The following is a 21469-nucleotide window of genomic DNA, read 5'->3' as shown; positions in this document are numbered from 1 at the left end:
GCTGACTCATGAAGGCAGATGGCACCGGTCGGGGGCTCTGGGCACACCAGGAGCAGATGTGACCTCGACACGTATCTGGAGATGATGCGCAGTCATCCGATTCAGAACCAGACTGCTGCCTCCGACTCCTTGAAAGGCTGCCACGAGTGCCAAAGGAAAGGAAACCCCAAACGCACATTAATGACTTCAAGAAATAATAGATTAATCAGGAACAAAAGTAACTATAAACTGTTGCCTGACATAGTGATCATCATCTACAAACTTAGCCTTCATATGACAGCTACGAGTGCAGACAACAGACCTACATTACAATCTTTAATCTATTGTTATATTTTGTATAGTGTTATTTATTGTTCAGCAAAATTTCTGTAGAGGCTCAGTGCGGTCTCAGTTTTCACTTGATATTGACGGCCTCTCGAAATTGTTTTGTTGAACTTTTCCCAACTCCCAACAATGACAACAGCAGCAGCTTTCGAGGTGTACTGACCCATCACAAAATCAATGAACAAATGCCAAAATGGCATGTATGCTACCATGTCATTTACTGAAACTGTTAATCTCAGTGATTTTTAGGTGTGCTGTGGGGCACCAAGAACAAATGAACAAAGGATCCTAAATGGAGAATCAGTATTGATGGTGCTGCTTGCATGAAATATCTCTTAGGCCACACACCTATTATAAAGGCCAGTATGACAATGGATATGGGGGTTTTAGCCTCTTACTCATTTGGTCATACAGACACAGTAAAACTGACTCAGAGAAAAAAAGCTACCATTAGCCTTTTAGTCATTAAGTTTGTGTGAATCAACCAATGAAACAGCAGTGCACAGAAAAGATATAATGACTCACGAGCTAATGTTCAATCCAGAAATAACAAAGAACATGAAAGGCATTTCATCAGAGGCCTGTCCACCGGATGAGGACAACTGCTGTGTATTCACCTCTGGGATAATATCAGCCCATGCGTCAGCGCCAAAGCTCTACAGCTGCAGTGAGAGGGAGGTCAATGGCTGTGTAGTAAGGAGATATGAGGAGGGGGAGGAAGGCTGATGAGAAGTTAGAAAGGTGCTGACTAACATGTGGTGAAGAGATAAACTGTAGTAGGTTCCAAGAAAAACTATTGTCCAATCATGTTTTTTACAGTTTATTCATCACAAAAGTTCAGCACGTACCAAACGGGTTCATATTAATCATATTCGTTTCAATGAAAAACTAAAAATGGCAACTTCTGACTGTTATAGTTCAAAGAGGCTGATCTCCGACAGTATAGCCTTGGGTTTATACAGCATCAAATGTTTTTCAGTAATAGTAATAGTTCACAGATGTTTCATTCAGTGAATAAAAAAGCAAATTGGCTCCTGCTCTCCATTCATGCCAATTTTCAGATGAAGTCAAATTCAAGGAGATTTTGTATATATATGAATACACTAACAATAACTGCTAGAGATAAATGATAACCATATTTATCAGAACTCAAGTCTTAGTTTTGTACCTTTGATCGCCCTACTGCTTGGGTCTTTTGTTGTCATCTGACAAATCTCCATGTCAGCCAAACTTATTTGGGGAAAAAATGAATTATATAAACATTACCGTCTGTCACTGTGACCTTCCTCTGAGGTATGCTCACTTTCAATTTGACCTCCAAAAAAAGTAATAGATAATATGACTAAACGTTTTTTTTTTTTTTTTAGCCTGTTAGGTTGATGGAGGTTCTTGTCCCCAGGGAATAACTTTGCATTTCCAGAACTCTTGATTATCATAAACTGACTTGTTGGCCAAACCTACTAAAATAAGTCCTAATTAACTTGAAGCACTCAAATAATGTTTGAAGCCAAATGTTTGTGTGTCTATGTTTTTGGTAAGACATACCCAACCCAATACTTGACGCAACAAGATGGTTGAGCGAGGTGCACAGTGAAGAGGAAGACTTTATTGATTTTTATTTTTTATTTTTTATTTTATCATCGTGTAGGTTATTATATTTTCATATTTAGGTTGTTTACATTTTTTATTTATTTTTTTATTTTAGTAACGCTAAACAACCGAGACCTGGGAAACTGTATTTCGTTCTACCATACTGGGGTTTGAGACTGACTGAGTCTGAGTTTATTTCACTCATGTTTTACAGATTTCAGCCTGAAATACAACCACACACTCACAAAGGGTCTATAGACATGTGACTGTTGAGGGATTGTGGAGTGATGGGCAACCACCACTGACAGTATAAAGAATGGACAACCTATGTACAAAGTAACCTGTAGGTTACATCGACCGCTCTGAAGCTCAAAATCAGTGGCACTGTGCACCGCCATGTTGGCGGTTCTGACTCTTCCGCCTCCCGGCAAATCTAAAAAATCAGCAAAGACGTGGATCATCAGTGGATCTGAGACAGGCTGAATGATGCCTGGGCCACCTCTAACGGCACCAACTCTGGTTGTTTGATGGACTGCAGCTTTTGGCACTTCCGCAATGGCGTCATTTCCCAGCCACAGAGGATGCCATTTGGCAGCCACATAGTGGTGCCCTGGGAGCAATTAGGGGTTTGGTGCCTTGCTCAAGGGCACCCCGGCAGTGCCCAGGAGGAGAAGTGGCACCTCTCCAGCTACCAGTCCATAATCCATAATGTGGTCTTGAACCAGCCACACTCCGGTTCCCAAGCCAAGTCCCTATGGACTGAACTACCGCCACCCCCAAAGATTCAAGGATCATTGACCGAAGAAAAAAGTTAGAGCACAAAAACTTCACCTTAGGCCAAAGTCTACAGAGTCCCTTTTGTAAAGGATTAATAATGGATTCATCATGCAAAGAGGATGAACCCTGCATGCCATTTTATTATTAGTCTAAACCAAAACACAAATCCTAATCCGTGCTGTGCTTGTTTGTGCTCTGATATTCCCATTCATCCAGACATTAGCATGTTCTATGTCTGTTCTAAATTCACAGAGGAATGGGAGCAGGGCAACACAGTCCTGTACTCCCTTCCTGTATGAGATCATCCATCCCTCTGGCGGATTCCTGTTGGCCAACACTCAGGTCCCTGTCATCTGTTCAAAGTGTGTCATTCTGGCCTTGGTGGCCCTCTTCCTTGGCAGGGATGGCTGTTCTCACGCTGTGATATGCGCTCTACTCTCTCTGCCCCTCTGTCCACCATGAGCTCGCAGCTGGAGCTTCGTTTTGGAACCGGCCCATTTGAGATGGTGGAGAAATATGCCAAACAGCACAATGCTTCGCTACAGAGCCTGGCACCAGATCCATGTGTCCTGCAGTGATGAACCCAGCTCGCTCTAGCTCCCCTTGCAGGAGTCTGGCCCAGTATAAATCTCTGCTTAGCATTAGTACACTCACAAGCATGCTGGAGTTGTTGGAGAATGAGAGAGAGATGATACCATACTCTCTCAGATAAAAAGGTAACCCAGAAAAGCAAACAGTAAACAGGAACATGCATCATGGAGAGTCTTTGAAGAGAAACGTGGACACCAACTGTTCTGACAATTCAGACTGTTTGGAGTTCAGGTTCTCTTCCTCTCATTCCGCCTGGTCTTCGATCCCGGATAAGCTTGAGAGAGATTGTGAATGGTGCAATGAGCACTAGGTGTCAAAGGGGTGTTACTGCCTTCCTCACAGTTTCCTGTTTTATGATACATTCTTTCCTCTCTGGAGAAGAAGACAATTCTTGCAGTTGATGGGTTGACAGGTAAAAAAAAAATGAAATAAAGTAAGTGGAACTGAACACCAGGAAGGGCAGAAAGACAAGCCAAAGTCAGACCACTGGGAAGCAAAAGCTGTGCTTAGAAAAAACAATTCTTGTCGGTGTCTCGGGACTATCTACCATTTGTGTAATGTAAATACTTTCACAGTGTGGGCTGAAGATAGATGTGCTCCGGAGAGACAGATGACAAGTATTGTTCTTTCTCGGAGGGGACATGTGGAGTATGAAAATAATAAAACAAGCATTTAAAAAATGACTGCACCTGCAACTCATGATTGTTTTAAGTTTATGGAATATCTTATGTTTAGTCTATAAAACACATAAATACAGGGAAAAATATCCATCATGATTTCTAAGAACTGTGTTTTGTCCAGGCAGCAGTGCACCTGTAGTGTAGTGTAAGTATTAAATTTACAGTGATATAAAACAGCAGAATTATGAACGAGCAAGCGCTGGACAGTGATTGGACTATTTTCTGACTTAACTGACTAAAAATTTACTATCATCCATCTATCATGCGTGTTTTATACATTTTCTAGTACATGAAAAGTCCAGTCTATTCATGCTTTCATCCGTGTATAATCAGCTAAAAATGATAGATTAGATTAGAAGACAACAAAAACAATAATAATTCTTATTTCTTCTGTAAGTTCACATGACTTTGGCAGCAACAATGCTAATGCTGCCATGACAATGATGTCGACAATAGAGAAATATGAATGAAGTGAATTTGTATGTTTTTTCCAACAGTAGCATTGTTACACACTTAAATTGAATATCATAGCCTTGTCCTTACTAGTGAAAATATACCATGCACATATAGAGACCGGTGACAAACTAAAGGATAAACCTGAATACATGGTGGAGAATGAGTGAAGAGCTTGATGAGTATGAAAATGATGTGAATGATATGCTGTGACCTTTGCAGTGACCAGATTTCAAGCCGACAGACCTTTTTCCCAGCAGCCAATTAGACATGAAATAATAGGTGTTACCAATGATACTGATTAAGGTTCAGTTCAGTGAGCCAATGTGCAGCACAGCAGCAGCCTGCCTGTTTGACCTGAAGGGAACAGGACCTTAATAACACCTGTCCACCCTACTATTTCATGTCAAAATGGCTGCTGTAAAAAAGTCTATTGAACACCTATGATAGTGAATAAATAACTAAATGAGGGAATTAGAGTTTGTAAAAATGGTGTTAATGCCTGCAGTAGAGTTCCAGAGACTTGAAGACTCAACGCCAAGTTGCACTGACATTGTTCCGGTGGCATGCAGTGGACCAACGTCTTAAACTCTGTTATTTTTTGTGCTACTACTGTAAGTAGTCTGTGGTCTGTGAGTTCTGAAGTCCCCCCTACTGCATACTGCTACACACACACGGACACACTAAAGAACACAACTCATGTTTTGAATTTCTTTCTTACCCACACTCTCTCAGACTGATAAAATTTAAGCTTATTACCCATCATGTTGTTGGAAACGTCACATTTCATAACACTCTTAATCTTGCACACTGTTCCTTTAAGTAAAAATATTGTTCATTAAAGCTGGAAATAGTGATGGTTGTTAATTAAAAAAGATAACTCACATGTGAAGTACCTAAAGTTGGCAATAAATGATCTGTCTGGTTAGACTGATAATCTTGTTTATTCTGTCTTTAATGTGAGAGCTCCTCATTAGTAGAAAAATGCTGCCAATTTTTGATTGTATTATTTTTGGGCTCTGCTGTTGCTTCTTGTGTTCAGACATTTGCAAATGTCTGAAACGTAGAAAAATGTGATTATATTTCTCAAAGTAAGGTTTCAAAAGAGCACTTCATATACGACTGACAACTCCAATCAGTAATACCCGTGCCATGCAAAGCCATCTTGATCGGAAGCATAAGACCACGTTTAAACAAAAACAGAAAGTGAAAACTAGAGGAACTCTGACATCACGTTAGAGGGCAGAGAGACAGCACGCAGCAATAAACCAGTGGCTTTATTACCATTCATTTACCATTTTAGGATAAAACACACAATAAAAAGTGAAATGATGATGTAACACATTAGACCAAAAGCTTCAATGGCTACAATAAGTGAGGGGTCTCCTGTCAAACTGTGCTGTACAATAGAACCGGTGAAACAATGCCCTTTACACCCCAGTGGAAAAGCCATAAACTGTGCAGATGGATGGCAGCAGCGACATTCTTGGGAGGAGTAAATTGCTCTGCTGCTGTCAGAGAATTCCTTGGACAAAAGGAGCCGTAATGTCGGAAGAGACAGGGAGTCAATGCATGAGATGGAGAGAGACAAAGTTGTTGTTGTTTTTTTTTTTATCTTCCCATTACTTACCCACAGTTGACCCAGGCAATAGTCCCTTGGCCCTTCACTGTCTGGGCCACATCTGATAGCAGTTTCAGGTGGGAGTCCCCTGATGTAGCTACAGACACAAAGAATACACCATGGTCAGCCTTGTTACCAAAACCTGTTCAATAGCTCACGACATCCCAGAGCCTCGAGACACAGAGGACACTGTCATGTCAAACACAGCGAAGAGGAATTGAGTTACAGCGGAGCTTGGCGTCTTACTAAAGCACAGAGTGTCGAAGAAAGAGATCACTGAGTTTGGGACGGAGGGGTGATGGAAGAGGGTTTTCTAATAGCTTTCAGTGGATGGGTTCAGAGAGGGGGTTTAAGTTACATCAGCTTTCAACATCTTACAATAGTGTGACTAAGCAGGGGATGGGAGGATTATATGGTGACACAAAGACTGTGCTGAAGCAGACCAAATTTCCAGCAAAAACGGAGGAGGTGGAGGCACAGCAGGTATGTTTTGGCGAATGATCCTTTGTACCTGCTGCATGCTGCTTACTGCCATATTTTGTGCTGTTATGAACATCCGAGTGTGAGCTCATTCAAGGACTACATGGAGAGTTCAAGACCGCTGGAGAGTTGCACAATCTACCGTGTCAGAGAGGAAATATGACTGAGCTGTGCAGTTGGCTTTCTGTGCTCGGAGAGAAGAGAAACTAGTGTGTCATAAACTGTACCAGTTACAACAATACACACAGTAATATTACTGATATTCATCAGATATGGCAGCAAAGATTCCTGCAAGTAAAGTAAACTAAGTGTAATGTTCTAGTCCTAACGCAATACATCATTTTTATACCCACCCCAACTCCAACCCCCCCTGAAAACAACTGTGTTTTACCCATTGCATAAAAAAATAAAATCCCTCTCAACGCTCCAGGCCAAGGCTATATTTAGATTTAGGGGCACTGCCATGACTCCCCAGGGTCCTGCCTTACACCGGGTTGCTAACAAAAACATCTGGCAATTCAGAGTCAGTTTATTACCATGTATGGAGCAGAAGGAGATGAGCAGACTATGCTTGGTAGATCTAATACATTCACTGTTAAAGTTCGATGGGCACTAACCAGAGCAGAACTCAAACTCAAGGTCAGAGGCTTGGAGACAAGTGAGGAACAGGTTGAGAATGTCTCTACTCAAGAGGGGGAATTAACATGATGCGGCTAGAAGTGGTCAGATAATTGGTCGGTGAAGAGGACATTAAACGAGTGCCACAGAAAATCTGTAAGAGGATGCAAACCTCTGATGTCTTTAGAGAAAGAATGTGTGTGTGTGACACTGCTGCCAGTGATCAATCAGACCCGCTGCTCGATAGGTGGAAAGCCTTATCCAATACCCTTACTCGGGCTGATAGGGGCCATGATTTATGAAACAAATAAATCTGTGGCTGTGAGCCTCTGAGAGTCCTCTGCTGCTTGTTGAGCAATGGGAGGGTGTTTTGAATGGAAATAATAGTAATATCCAGCAGCTCCTTCAAGGCTGCAGTGTGCATTCTTAGAAATATGCTAATTAAAGCAGAATTAATCTACCGGGGCGCATTGGGGGTTCCCTAAGAGTTGGAAGAAAACGCTCGTTTCGAACTCATTTTGTCTGCGTAAAATGTTTTATTTCATATTCAACTACTACTCTCAAATTCAATACGACGAGTATTTCCGAGTTCACCACTGTGATAGACCACAGTGGTCTCCCCTTCAAAACAGGCTTCAAGCTAAAGATGCACTAAATATTCATTCTAAATACAGAATATCCCGATAAATGGGTAAAATGTTTGTTTTTTTTCTATTACAGAGGGTAAGCAAAGGAATTTAAATTTGTATTTTAATGTTGCACAGCTACAAGAAGACAATTAACTGCCCTAATTCATTGTTATGAATGTCTCTTTGCATTTTACAATTTTTAGATTTGGGTCAAGACGTGAAAGATGATTATTTTTCATGTGTATGCTGATGACACTGTTATTTATTGCAGTGTTAGCCTTGCTCAACGTCGCTGAACACTTGCAAAGTACTTTTAAAGTTGTACAGGAAACCCTGTCTCCAGGTGTGTGTTGTTTTCTAATGCCAAGAGCAGACCACAGAATATCACTGGAGGGGTCATGGGTCAACTCCTGAGGACTGTGATAGATGATTCTCTCACTTTAAGCTACATGTTCAGTGTTTGGTAAAAGACTGAGGCTTAAATTAAGTTTGTGTTTCAAAAACAAGTTGTTAATGTAAAAAAAAGAGACTTGTTGCTACATTTGACCTATATTGGATTATGGGGATCTTTTGTTCATGTGTGCCTCTGCTCAGGCATTACAAACATCACAGCTTACCGTGCATCCCTCTGATTCATCGCTAACCGTAAAGCCATATTCCTATACAAGGTGATCTGTGATTCTATGTTCTTATATTTCTCAGAAGTGTGATGGACAATACTTCAATACTACAATCGAGGGACTTTTATTTGTACCAAATGTTTGTACTGAACTTGGGAACAGAGCATTTGGATACTTGTCTCCTTCAGACTTCGAATCCATATTGAAAGACCTTGAGACAGTATCATAGATCACTATGTGTTAATAATATCTGTTTTGTTTTAATTGTTCTTAGTTTGTGCTGCTGCCTGTCTTAGGACGCTCATGAAAAAGAGGTTTTTAATGTCAGTGGGAGCTTTCCTGGTTAATTATTTTTTAGAATTGTTGGGATAATCGTGGATGTACTGTACTTACATTTGGAGGAAACAGCATTTAAGTATCATCTTGCATTTGTAACTTAAGCTGTAATCTGGAGCAAACTGAGCTAAGAGTTTTGTTCATCCTGTTATGTCACAAATGTTAGACTTCTTTAAAACCTTGTGTTTGAAAGTACCGCTGCTAACTGTCTCTCATTACAGTGATTATAATAGACTGTAATTATGCACTTGTACAAGTATGTGAGCACTAAAAGCACACCTAGCCCTTGATGATGATTAAAGCGCGACGACTCTGATTCATGATGAAAACAACATGAAATGTATAGTTCAACGGGGGATTTCCCCAGTTGTTGGCTGACGTATTGTGTGGCTCTGAAATATGTGACATTAGATAGAACACCAGATGTTATTTGGGTTTCCAGCGCTCCACTATGACATCTACAGTTACAAGCTGTCTGAGAGTCATTGAGATAATGCAAGCAATATCCATGAGCTGTTACTCTGATTGTCTGACAGGACTGCTGTCTCCGCCTCCTCCCTTCACAGAAACAAGGTGAAATTTATGACACTGTATGTAGTAACATAACATCTCTGATATCCGAAAATATATTTGAGTGGATGTCCTCTCTGACCTGTCTTGGTGTAGAGCACAAGGACATTGGTTCTCGTCCTGAGCAGTTTCTTGAAGTCTTTGTGGTCGCTGACCTTCTCTATGAGAGGAGAAACCTTCACCGCCTCCAGAACGGGCAGCAGCCACACCTAGTGAAAGGCAGAAAGACAAACAGCGGTCACCAAATCAGTTGTGTGGTGATGCAAACACATAACCACTGAAGTCTGGTCGGATTCTTTCACCCCAACAAATACTACCAGCCTAATTTGAGTTATCATTCATAGTCCCCAGTACAAATTCATGCTCCCCAGATGTTAACCTCTTTCTATTTACACTGTAAACTTCACTCTAGCACCATCCACAGAATGAGCTTTACATCTTTTGCTCAAACAGAGAAAAAAATTGTCGGTATGCAGTTTATTCTGTCTAACAAACTGATACTGTGGGGTAGTAATGAACCTTTAGGGGCTACTGCCACGCTTTAACTATGAGGCAAATAAAAATATCAGTATCAGCTTTGTGAAATGAGTTTGATGCAGCGAGGCAGAGCTACAATCTTACAACGCTGCAGCAGTCCACGGCACTTTGAATCTGAATGTCAATGTGGCAGCGGGGGGAGACGGCTCCGGCTGCTTCTCTTATCTCTTTGCTGTGACTCATAATTGCCAAAAACAAATCAACACTTTTAATTTGTAGTTTACTCTGAAATGGAAAGTGAGAGCTTCACCCCGCAGTCATGTAATTACGGATTTATTTTCAGCTACTGTAGCACAGGTGAGAGAGGACGTTGCTTCCAATATCAACCTGTGATAAAGTTGTTCAAAGTAGTAGTTCAAAGCAAGCAACAGGTGGCTACATCTGCATCATTAGTCTGATTGGCTCCCTCCACCAGTGGCTGGTCTAATGGTGTGACCCAATATTATACTATAAAAAAAGTATTGAGAGGCCTGCACTTTAATCAAAGATGACTAAGAGAGAAAAAAAAAATACAAGGCTGACTACTCTGGAGTCATTTAATCGCCTCTATGCTATCACCATTCATTAAAAAGCCCTTCCTATCTGTCTGACGAGAACTAAATTAGACACCAAATGTCGTTTACATGAGTGCAAGTCAGATTAGGCTGATGTGATGAGAAGATAAACACAAGTTATGGCAGTATTTGGCTTGGGACCCACAGGGACCACATTGTGAAGGGTGGGCTAATTAGAGGCTGCCCAGGTGACACTGTGGCATTCAGGAGAGCGAGGCGCCGGAGACACGATTAGGTAGAGATGGCAGGCTGTCTTATTTATCCAAATGAGACAAGAAATGCGATGCACAATGGCTGCCTACAAGGATTCAGAAGACGCAAGCTGAACAGAATTGTGGAAATATTTACTTCAATTGTCTTTCAGACAAACAAAGAGCAGCTAAACTAAGGCAAGGCAGCTAAGGCAACATCTATCCAACCTCAAATGGTGGTTTTGGTGTAGGACACTGTGAGGGAAGTGAAGATACAATACAGAAGGGTGATGAGGTGCATCCTCTGACAGTATAAGGAATGAAATGGTGGATCCGTGACAGGTTTCTGAATAACCGTTCTGAAGCGCGAAAAAGGCTTATGGAGACTTATGGTTAGCCAGCCACAAGTGGCTGTTTGAAAAACTGCAGCTTTTGCATTGGCTTCACTTCACAGCTACAGAGGTTGCCGCTTGGGTGCATCATAAAGTTAAAACCTGGATCCCAATTTCAACTAAATTGTTGATTTAGTTACAATAACTTGTATGAAAGAGAGCAGAACTATATACATTTACATTGTAGCATGGCCTTATGATGGCATACATATATAGACACAGTTTCTCTGGGGACGCTGAAAGGATTACCTCCAATGGAAATGTCTTGTCCATCAAAAGCTCATCTCGTGAAGGTTTGAAAGGAGGCTCTGATAACAATATGGCTAGCTAATTCACAGAAGTTACAAAGGAACCTAAATAGTGACCTGGTCACAGCCAAAAAAACATTTCACTTCAGCATTTTATCCATGTCTACCAGTAATCCATGTTCAGTTATGTTCCAAAGAGCACCTATTTCTACAATAAATCAATGCTTTGGAGTGTTTTGAAAAACTTCGATGGACATTGTGACCATTTTTTCTTACTTTGTCGTGTGTTTCTGATTCAGCTTTAGGATCCTTTATAACTGCAGGAAATCCAGGATGCATACAGCTGCCGTCTTCTGTGAAGTTACAAACTTTACAGAGGCGCCTTTGAGGCACTGTTTGATTTTACTCTGACAGATTTATAATGGAGTTTTCCTTATTTAGCAAATAAGACTGGCCAACAAAGTGACCCGGGAATGTCAGACCAAAGCAAGTTCTCTTATCTTAATGAAAATATTTTTCATCAAGGGATTATTAATTTAACACGGATAAAGATCGGCTTACAAAACTGCGGATTTATTTTGGTAAAAATTATGTTTTTCAAATTATGAGCCGATCACTGGTCAAGTATGAAGCTGAAAACACCTGGCAATTACTTAGTTACACCTCTCTATATACTTCCTGTGGCATGAAATGTGTCGGCTGATACCTGCTCCTACAGTCGAGGCAGTTGGGAAAGATGCTGTTGTCAAGCCAACACTGCATCTGGCTGTGATACGGTGTGATTCTTCCACGGACCAAAGCGTGCGTCATCTTTCAGTGACAGACGTACAATAATAGAAATAACTACAATGTGCTGACAGTTTCCCCACAATGTATCATATGTGACAGGTCCATTGAGAGACAGCATTACTGCACTGCAGACGATTTAGCATGGAGTTTTATTACAAACGAATTAAGGCACACGCGCACGCCATTGAAATAGAAAACATGAGTACAGCAGATCAGTGTTCTGTGGAGTGCATTCACAAGACATGAAGAGGGAGTAACAACAAATTAAATGAAAATAAAAACAGTTGTGATGTGAATCCAATTTATTTTCCTGCTCCCCGTCTGTTAACTGCTGCTGCTGGTTGCTTTCTGGGGCTGCTCGCCTTGCACAATACATTTTTAAACTTGAACTGCGAATGACAAAAGCGAGCAAAGCATGATAAACTACAGAGCATGACTCCATTAACTCAGATCCCAGCGGTCTTAATCAGAACACTTCACCTGGAGATTGGCTCTTACTGCGATCAGGGACGTGGGTTCACCCCGGGTGAGGCGCTGCCTCAGGACCCTGTGGCAGCACTGATTCTGACTTCTTAGGGAGAAAACAGGATTCCTAACTTTGAGTCCAGGTTTATTTCATTGTATAAGAGTCATAAAATTAATACATTTAAATGAACAACCAACCCTTTTATTTAATTTTTTGTTATTGATGAATATGTGGTCAACACCTCATAGTTAATGTTTTTTAAAGGTTGCAGCTCATTGTATATTGTGTTCCATTTGGACGCTCATGTAATTCATGAAACCTGCACAATGCGTCTGAATAGAGTGAAGGGCGCACGATGGATCCAGTGGAAGAAAAAAATGGATCGCTTTTCTAGATTCAGGGTGTCACTTAGCAATGCTAATGAAGGTCTGTTTCTATGGATTCGAGAGAAAAGAGTTCAACGTGCCCACTTCATGAAAAACAAAACAAAACTAAAAAACACAGTGGTGTACTTTGAAGTTTCTCACATCCAATACCCCCACTGACTTCAGCTGTGCGATCTGGGATGATGCTGTCTATGAGAAATGCATTATGCATCTCAATGTATAACAATGAGGGCACGATGGTCTATTTCTTTCTTGAATTTCTAATAACTGACCCTCATTATCATCACTAAGTGGGATGCCAAATCCATGAATATGTGCATGATTTTTTTTGTGTAATGAATCCATTGTGCACTCTCCAGTCTGCTGTGGTCCATTATGAGGACTGATGGGTAAACAAGCAGAATTAGAACCTGCCTTAATGGAACACAAGATGCAGCTCCGGTCAGCAGCACATGATCTGAAATGTATTTTACACAGTTACAACTCATGATTATTTTCTATGTGTGTTGATTCAATTTTGAATTTACTTTTTTGGCTACGTTAAGTCAAAACGATCAAATCGTGCTTAAATCGTCTGATTAATGGTAAAGAAATGGAAACAAAAACCTCTCATATTTAAGACTCAATGATTTGAGCCCATTACTTTATTAATCAATCAAACCATGGACTCAATCAAACTCTTAATCAAACCATTACATAGCAAGGTGTTCCATCCAATGTGCTTGAATCAGCATGTCATCACTAAAAACATTACTCCACATTGTCACATCCTGAAAATGTATAACATGTAAATACATTTGAATAAGTAGACTGAAAGTCAACTTTTAATGAACAAATAAATCTGGATTTCAATCTGGACCACTTCAGTGACACTTGGGCCGCATGACTGTGGTGCCAATACTGACGGCAAAGCACACCCACTCATGTGATACTGCTTAATCACTGTTTTTTAACAAGCGTTTTGCATAGTCACACATGTATTAGCTAGGCATGTGCGAAAGGCAAAACAATATGACTGATAGAGAGAGTGTCACGGTTCTAGTCATATAAGAATCATGTTGATGGGACATTCCCAATGCTCTTAATAAAAGACTTTTCCCATCACATAATTAAAAACTGGAAATGAAATGTGGAGTCACGGAGTCCTTCTTCACAGCGGCCATTTTGACATGAAATAGTCGGGTCAACACAGGTGTTACCAACGATACCAATTAAGGTTCATATCTATTTATTGCAGCAGTGGGCTGCAATAAATAGATATATATCCCAGTGAGCCAACATGCAGCACAGCAGCACCCTGACTCTGTGTGACCTGAATGGAACTGAACCTTCATTACTATCACTGGTAACACCTGTGTTTACACTTTATAGATCAGCATCACTGACTGCTGATAGTCATATATAATAATATTATCAGTGAAAATAAATAAATTCATGAATATATAATACAAGACTTATGACTTTATTTTCTGCTGATTGTAATCAAGTTCAAGCACTATGTCAATCTTGGCTAATTATCTCCAGTTTTAAACATATCAACAGGTTCCCAGGATACAAAGATCTATTTGAATTATCATTCAGTCAGACTTGGTACATGTTTTATTATGAGTAGAGTTTCAGATTCGTAAAGAACCCCGCCCTGGTCACAGCTGGCAGATGACAGATAGAAAGAAACTCAACTACCAATCACTGAGCCGTGAACAAAGGCAGCTCCGGAGGCTTCCTTCACTCTGCCATCACTGTGAGAGGGCATTACACACACACACACACACACACACACACACACACACACACACACACACAGACACACACAGACACACACACACACAGACACACAGGTACGGGCCTCCACGAGGGATATTAAATGAGAAGGAGGAACAGAAATCATCAAGCGAAAACGAGCACCTCAGTTGTGAATAGCTGGCAGCAGTTCTATTCTTCAAGCTGGAGGAATTATTTTTCTTTATTGATTTGATTTTGGCAGGCGCAGCTCAATATAAATTAGCCAAAATTCCTGAATTAACATGTAATAATGGAAAAAAAAATCTTATTTTCCAACAAGGTACAGAACAACAAACATGTTCAAAAGAGCATCATAAACAAAGAGAGGAAAAATAATGCTTCTATTATTCCACCACATAGCGAGCTGTAAACACAATACAACAGACTGCATCACCCTCACTGTGCACCTACTAAACCAGGCGTATACACTAATGCGGGGATTTATCTGGGATAAATATTACATGTTATTATATGCCACATATCGACCTGCCTGCAAATTAGTCTGCCTCACAGCGTTAGAAGGTTAGAGTTAACTGAAAATGACCCTGTCAGTCCCACAGCGCTGTGACCTGGGCTCTGCTCAAATGCCACCAAAGCTGCCAGCTCTCAATAAGACAACAGCTTAAATGTCACCTGGCATGTACCAAGTGTGACCTCTCAAAAAAAAAAGAAAAGGTCCATTCTCATCGCTGTAATCTACCTGAAATCCTTTCATCATCAATCACACCACCACACATGTACTGACTGCATGGTTACACCAGCATTTGGTGATCACGCCTCTCAGTGCAGGACAAACCATCGGCGCTTTATACATCCACCTTCCTTATCTGCCATAGAAGGTATGTCCCAAGCGTTTCCTGTAAAGAATGCGGCGCTCGCTAAGCAGCGGGTGCCCCCAGCCCTCTGCCTGCGAGCACACACCCTCCATCTGCTGTGACAAATCCGCCTAATAAATGGCATCCAGTCCTACGGGCACCGCTGAATCAGCACAAATCACACCAGTGTTTGTCGAGCACTTGCCTTGACTTTGGTCTGACTAATGAAGCGGTCAGGTGTGTGTCACCGTGTGTGGACTGGCTGCTTGTAAAAGGAAGCTACAGCATCCGATAAAACACACACACACACACACACACAGACACACACAGACACACACACAGACACACACAGCACTGATTTAGATGCTTCTTAGCTCTCAAATGAGCAGAGGAGGAATCAATTAGCAGCTCTGCTGTGGGATGAGGCTGGTTATAGAGAGCAAAATATGCAGAAAGTACAAAAAAAGGGTCAAATACTGAAAGATGATACGATATGGACACTGGCCTAGTTAAGCTCAAATGACTGCGTTTCTGTGGGCTCTCATTTGTGTTCATAAGCTGGAGCATGACAGATGTAACGCAAGGAGCAAGTGGATCTGCTGTTTGTACCATTTCTTCATTAATGCGGACATGAGCAGACTGTTTTTGTTAGACGGGCCATTTGTCCTTTATCCTTTGTGCCGTTACGTCGACATAAATCTCAGCCGGGCTGATTCAGAGCAGAAGGAAGAGACGTGCTGTGTGTTGTCTGTGTGAATCAAAGTGACCTACAGCTGCATGGATTCATGTTTTAGAAATGGGCTTTGTTCAAACACTGATTGCTTCCCTTAACATGATGTAATAATTTACAGCCCCATTAAAGTCAGCGGAATAGAGAGGATGTGTTGTTTGACATGTTTAGTAGCTGCTTTGCTGTTTGTCCTTTATCCTTTGAGATATTCTGTTATGTTGACAAATCTCAGCTCGGCTGCTGCCACCGGCAGCTAAAAGGATTCACTTACAAATCAATCGGATGAGACTATCATCAGAAAATTAACTGTCAAAATGTGTCAAAGAAAAATGCATATATCACCGGTACAACAGAATATTTGCTGCTTTTTCTTGTCTTGGTTATCTGATACTGATTGATCTTTGGGTGATCACGGAGGCTATTCTAACATGACAGTCTGTTAGTCTGTTACCAGAAGAAGCAGACACTGGCCGCCGTTTGTTTAAGTCAGAGCATGACGGCGTGTGTGTGAGAAATACCTGCACAGGACTAAATGGCAGTACAATCTGTTTTTGGGGGGACAAATCAATAAGAGTCACTCCCAACACGGCTGATTCTGAGTCTGTAAACAAAACAAAACGTCAGTGTAAACAGTAAGGTAGGGTCACACACATCGATCGCACCAGCCTGGACTAAGAAATAATATCGTTGACAGGGGGACGATAGAGAGTGTGTGTGTGTGTGTGTGTGTGTGTGTGTGTGTGTGTGTGTGTGTGTGTGTGTGTGTGTGGATTAAATTGTTTTGACAGGCAGACCTCTACCACCCAGACAGCTGACCTCTAGCAAAGTGCTGTGCTTTCTAAGAATCCCCCTCCCAATAAAAAAACTACTAATTGTTGCACAAACTGCAAAACACTCAAGTTCCATTCATGTCCATTATCTACATCTGCATGCATTAAATGACGTTCTCTGACGGTGTGACAGATTTCAGTCACTTACAGATGAAGACTGTGTTTTATTTGATTTATTTGTATTATATCTACAGACTTGACAATGAGTAGCTCTTAACCTTTAATCTGAAGGCTGTGCAGCCACAGAAGGAGCAGCTAATGTGAGATTATTGCGTGCAAATGATTCAAATCTCTTCAAATTGGAGTTCTGTATATCAAAGAGCTACGACTCCTACACCGTACATCTGCTGTGGATGTAAACACTGCCGGGTCAGAGCGGCGAGTCAGCACTTTGACCTCACCGTCATGTTTTCATTGAGCTGTGGCTCAAGTATCAAACAGTGTCACTGTCCAAATACATACATGTAAATGTGTAAAATAAACACACACCCGAGCACCACCTCTGTTTGCAGAGGTGGTGCTCGGGTGTGTGTTTACACATTTACATTCAGCAGGAAGCAGGATACGGTCAGCAGTGTTTGCAGGTCCTTCATGTACAAATCATGCTTCTGTGTAAAATCATATTACCATTTTATGCTAAAGCTGGAGTTGGAAAGTCTGGATGCTCGTTGTGATAAATGACATCACAACAATGGGCCAAGTTTGGCAGTTTATTTTCATAACACATTCAAACAAATGGGATCAATGAGTGCTATTATAACAGTGGCATATTTATACTCAACTGGCAGTTTATTACACACACTTAGTTCAAACTCATCCAGACTAATAAAGCAGTCCTCTAATAAATATCACCTGCATTATTTATGATCCTTTTGGAGGATGTAGTTGTTGGTGGTGTTATTTTACACCTGTCAGTGTGACAGAACATGCATCATCCAGAACGATCAGAAAGTTGAATCAACACCTCTGTTATGAACTCATATTAGACTGCATTAGTTTGAGCGGCTCTATAGACAGACCTGAACATGAAGTGGACTTATTCTAACAAGGTGTAGTCTGGTGAGAGCGTTCCAGTTTAAACATATGTAGAAACATATTCATATGCAGGCTGCAGCTCTGCTCTATGTGAAGGTTACTGAGCAGTCACATGACCTGAAGCGTGCTGAGCTTCTTCCAAAGGGCACTTCTCCTCTCCTTGTCTCACACACACGTACAGCAGCCAGCTCACACCCAGCTGGGAGTGAAACTCTCTTATGAAAGTCACAAACTTTTCAATATTAATTCCCCTCGCACGAACTCACACGGCTGGGCACGGGTGTGTGTGTGACTCAGTACTCCTGCTGTGTTAAAAACAATAACCTGTACCGCCGGGAGCTAAACTCAAACACCCGGGGACGAGGACGGTTTGTTTTAGCTTAGAGACGAAGGTAAGTCAGTCCACCGGACCTCAGTCATGGCTCACACACAGGGGAGGGGACCCCGTGTGCACAGGCGACCGCTGGTCACAAACCGGCTCCGTGAGGGGGACACACACACACACACATACACACACACACACCGAACCGGACATTTTCACCTGCGCCACACAACCCGCAGTCCGCCCACAGCGGTACCGGCTGGTTAACTAAATCTGCGCCCCAAGTTCAGTCAAGGGCTGTCAACTTTACCTCCTGCACGGACGAGGCTAGGAGCACCGCGGCGGAGAGAGCCTCCGCTTGGCTTATTTTTCCCTCCTAAATTCCTCAACGGACACAGAGACCCTCCGGTAACGTCACAGAAAACAGTTACCGTTAACGCCGACACGGCGGAGAAGGAGGTTCGTTTCACTCACCAGGAACACCAGCGTGAACATTTTCGCCCCTCTCATCCGTCTCCCGTAGCTTCTCCAAGAGGCCATGATGCCGTTGCCACGTCTGGATGCGCAGGCGCATTCGGGTTTCCCACGGATTCTTGAGCACGCCGCAACGCTCCTTGGGAAATGTAGTTTCAAATCAATGTTCAGCAAGTCGGCGTTGCACCTGCCACCTACCAACCAGCCAGTTTTGTGTTATTTCGGGTATCAGTGAGAGTGTAAGAGCTGCAGTTCGTGTTCGTGGTTTTGTTTCCATCAGCATGACGCAGCCATATTGCGAGACAATTAATTAGCGACACAAGACAGTAATTACTAAATTGGTGTGTGACTGAATGGCTCTTAATTAGCTCTTTATCAATTCGACTTGTGCTCCTTTTAGAAATGGAGTTTTGATTACAGCTGTGAAATGTGCTCCATGGCATCTGGTTCATGCAGTGCTACGCCTCAATGACACAAATGTACAATATAGAAACTGACTGCTGACTGACTGGAAGGTTTTATGGCATATGACCCTTGAACGCCTCATCTTTTAAATAGTGGAAGAATAGAATAGAATAGAACAGAATATAATATAATAGAATATAACAGAATAGAATAGAATAGAATAGAATAGAATAGAATAGAATAGAATAGATGGAACATTTACTTGAATGAACCTGATTTGATCTGAGTTTACTGTCCTATCAAACTGATGTACACAGAAAGGAAACAGCACGGATGTGTTCTGGATGGAGTTTGGGTCGTGCTGATTGCTTCCTCACCACCATCTCCTCATACAAGTCACACCCACCTGTTTATGGGCTACACCATGCCAGTCACTGATAGAGCAGAACACAACAGGACGGGCTGTTTGTGCCGTATCCAAGTGACACATACCTGCATAAATTCATGTTCTGTGAATGGGGTTTGCTCTACACTGATTGCTTTCCTTATCGTGATGTCAGACATGTGATCATTTGCACGCCTGTTTCAATCAGGGCAGCGAGCAGAATAGAAAAGACGTGGGGCGCTTTTGTTTGTGCTGGATCAAAATGATGTACGGCTGCATGTGTTTTTTAAATGGAGTTTGGTTCACGTGGATAATTCACTTAAATAACCTGATGTTTCAAGTTCAATTTTACTGCATCACACTGACATATAAGAAAGAACACAGCATGAATAAGTTCTGAATTGAGTTTGGCTACTGATTGTTTCCTCATCACATATAATAAAAGTCACAACCACCTGTTTATGGACCACTGACAAAATAGAATAGAATAGACGTCACTGTTTTTTTTGTGCCGTATTAATGAATGTTTTTGAATGGAGTTGGGTTTATATTAATTGCCTTCCTTATTGTCATGTAGAACAAGTAGTAAAAATGTATATAATTAATCAGTCTGTTTACATTCCACACCAGGGAAGTCACTAGACTAGACTAGACTAGACTAAACTAGAATGAAATAGAATAGAATAGAATAGAATAGAATAGAATAGAATAGAATAGAACAGATGTCATGGTTTATTTGTGCTGTATTATTATTATATTTTTTAACAGTTTGGTTTATACTGAGTGCTTTCCTTACTGTGATTAATTTATTCACAAAATGAATTAATGAATAAATAAGACTATGTCTGCCTAAATCCTACACCAAGGTAGACTAGACTAGACTAGACTAGACTAGAATAGAATAGAATAGAATAGAATAGAATAGAATACAGTGGAATAGGTTTAACTGCACAATATAGCTCAAGAAATAAAGAATGAACAGTTTCTTTTTTCTGAATGGAGTTTGGCATGTACTATTCTCTTCACCCTGCACCTTCCTGGCAGAACAGACTGACTTTGGTCAGCAGTGTAAGCGTCACTTGTGTGTTCACTGTTCCACTGTCTGCTTTGGACAGAGCAGCAGAGAAAACACCCAGATGCCCAGTGGAGTTACATTGCCAGGTTACCCCCGCACACAGCAGGTTCCGTGGAGTCCCAGACAACAACATGCAGGGTAAACGTTTCCCAGAAGCCTTTCTGTCTCTCCCAGGTCCACGCCGTGATTCACTCCCAAACATCGCCAGTGTGTGTGTGTGTGTGTGTGTGTGTGTGTGTGTGTGTGTTTTATGTCATAGACGGACGAGCTGTTGCGACACTCTTCCAGCTCTCCGGGGGGTGTCCATGCGTACTTCCTCCCGACTGCGCTTGCAAATTGGCCCCATCTTTGCTTACTATCATCCCACACACACACACACACACACACATGCAGACACATACACACACTCCAACCCACCCACTCCGGTCCCTCCTCAACTCATGGTATCGTCCGACGCTCAAGGAGAGAGAGAGAGAGCGCAGTTGTTGGCTGCAGGTCGCTCGGAGAGTGACGCACACAGCGGCTGAGAACACAACACTAGAACCCGGTCTTTATTCTGTGTCTACTGCTCACAGAGCGAGTCTGATTCTCTCCTCGTCTCTGCCTGGCATTGTCATCAACTTGGGGAATACAAACTGCTTCGAAGGTAAAGAGGAAAATCACTTTTTCTTTCTTTTCTTTGGCAAAATACCTGAAATGACTGATGCAAAAGCACTTTTTTAGGTGTGTTGTGCACCAGTTTTCAGCGTGTAGGCGAAATGGAT

General features: G+C 41.7%; 2 protein-coding genes across 6 annotated transcripts in view; one reads left to right on the top strand and one right to left on the bottom strand.

Moving 5' to 3' along the window:
- The window catches only part of pdia5 (protein disulfide isomerase family A, member 5), a 62285-nt gene extending 43158 nt beyond the window's left edge, over window positions 1-19127 (bottom strand). Inside the window, exons 1-3 of one of the 2 annotated variants that reach the window (XM_027276129.1) lie at window positions 18841-19127; window positions 9372-9498; window positions 6046-6133 (exon numbers count right to left, since the gene is read on the bottom strand). In XM_027276129.1, coding sequence (XP_027131930.1) covers window positions 6046-6133; window positions 9372-9498; window positions 18841-18906 — 281 coding nt within the window. In that variant the 5' untranslated portion in view covers window positions 18907-19127. The remainder of the gene's footprint in view (window positions 1-6045; window positions 6134-9371; window positions 9499-18840) is intronic. The other variant, XM_010729896.3, reaches the window with a different exon arrangement.
- A 1944-nt stretch (window positions 19128-21071) lies between these two features.
- The window catches only part of sema5ba (sema domain, seven thrombospondin repeats (type 1 and type 1-like), transmembrane domain (TM) and short cytoplasmic domain, (semaphorin) 5Ba), a 176088-nt gene continuing 175690 nt past the window's right edge, over window positions 21072-21469 (top strand). For 3 of the 4 annotated variants that reach the window (XM_019252967.2, XM_019252966.2, XM_027276130.1), the window contains exon 1: window positions 21072-21351. In XM_019252967.2, the coding sequence (XP_019108512.2) occupies window positions 21093-21351 (259 nt within the window). In that variant the 5' untranslated portion in view covers window positions 21072-21092. The remainder of the gene's footprint in view (window positions 21352-21469) is intronic. The other variant, XM_010729895.3, reaches the window with a different exon arrangement.

This window comes from Larimichthys crocea, unplaced genomic scaffold (assembly GCF_000972845.2).
Source record: "Larimichthys crocea isolate SSNF unplaced genomic scaffold, L_crocea_2.0 scaffold319, whole genome shotgun sequence".
NCBI lineage: Eukaryota > Metazoa > Chordata > Actinopteri > Sciaenidae > Larimichthys > Larimichthys crocea.
This window is presented reverse-complemented; position numbering and strand designations above follow the sequence as displayed.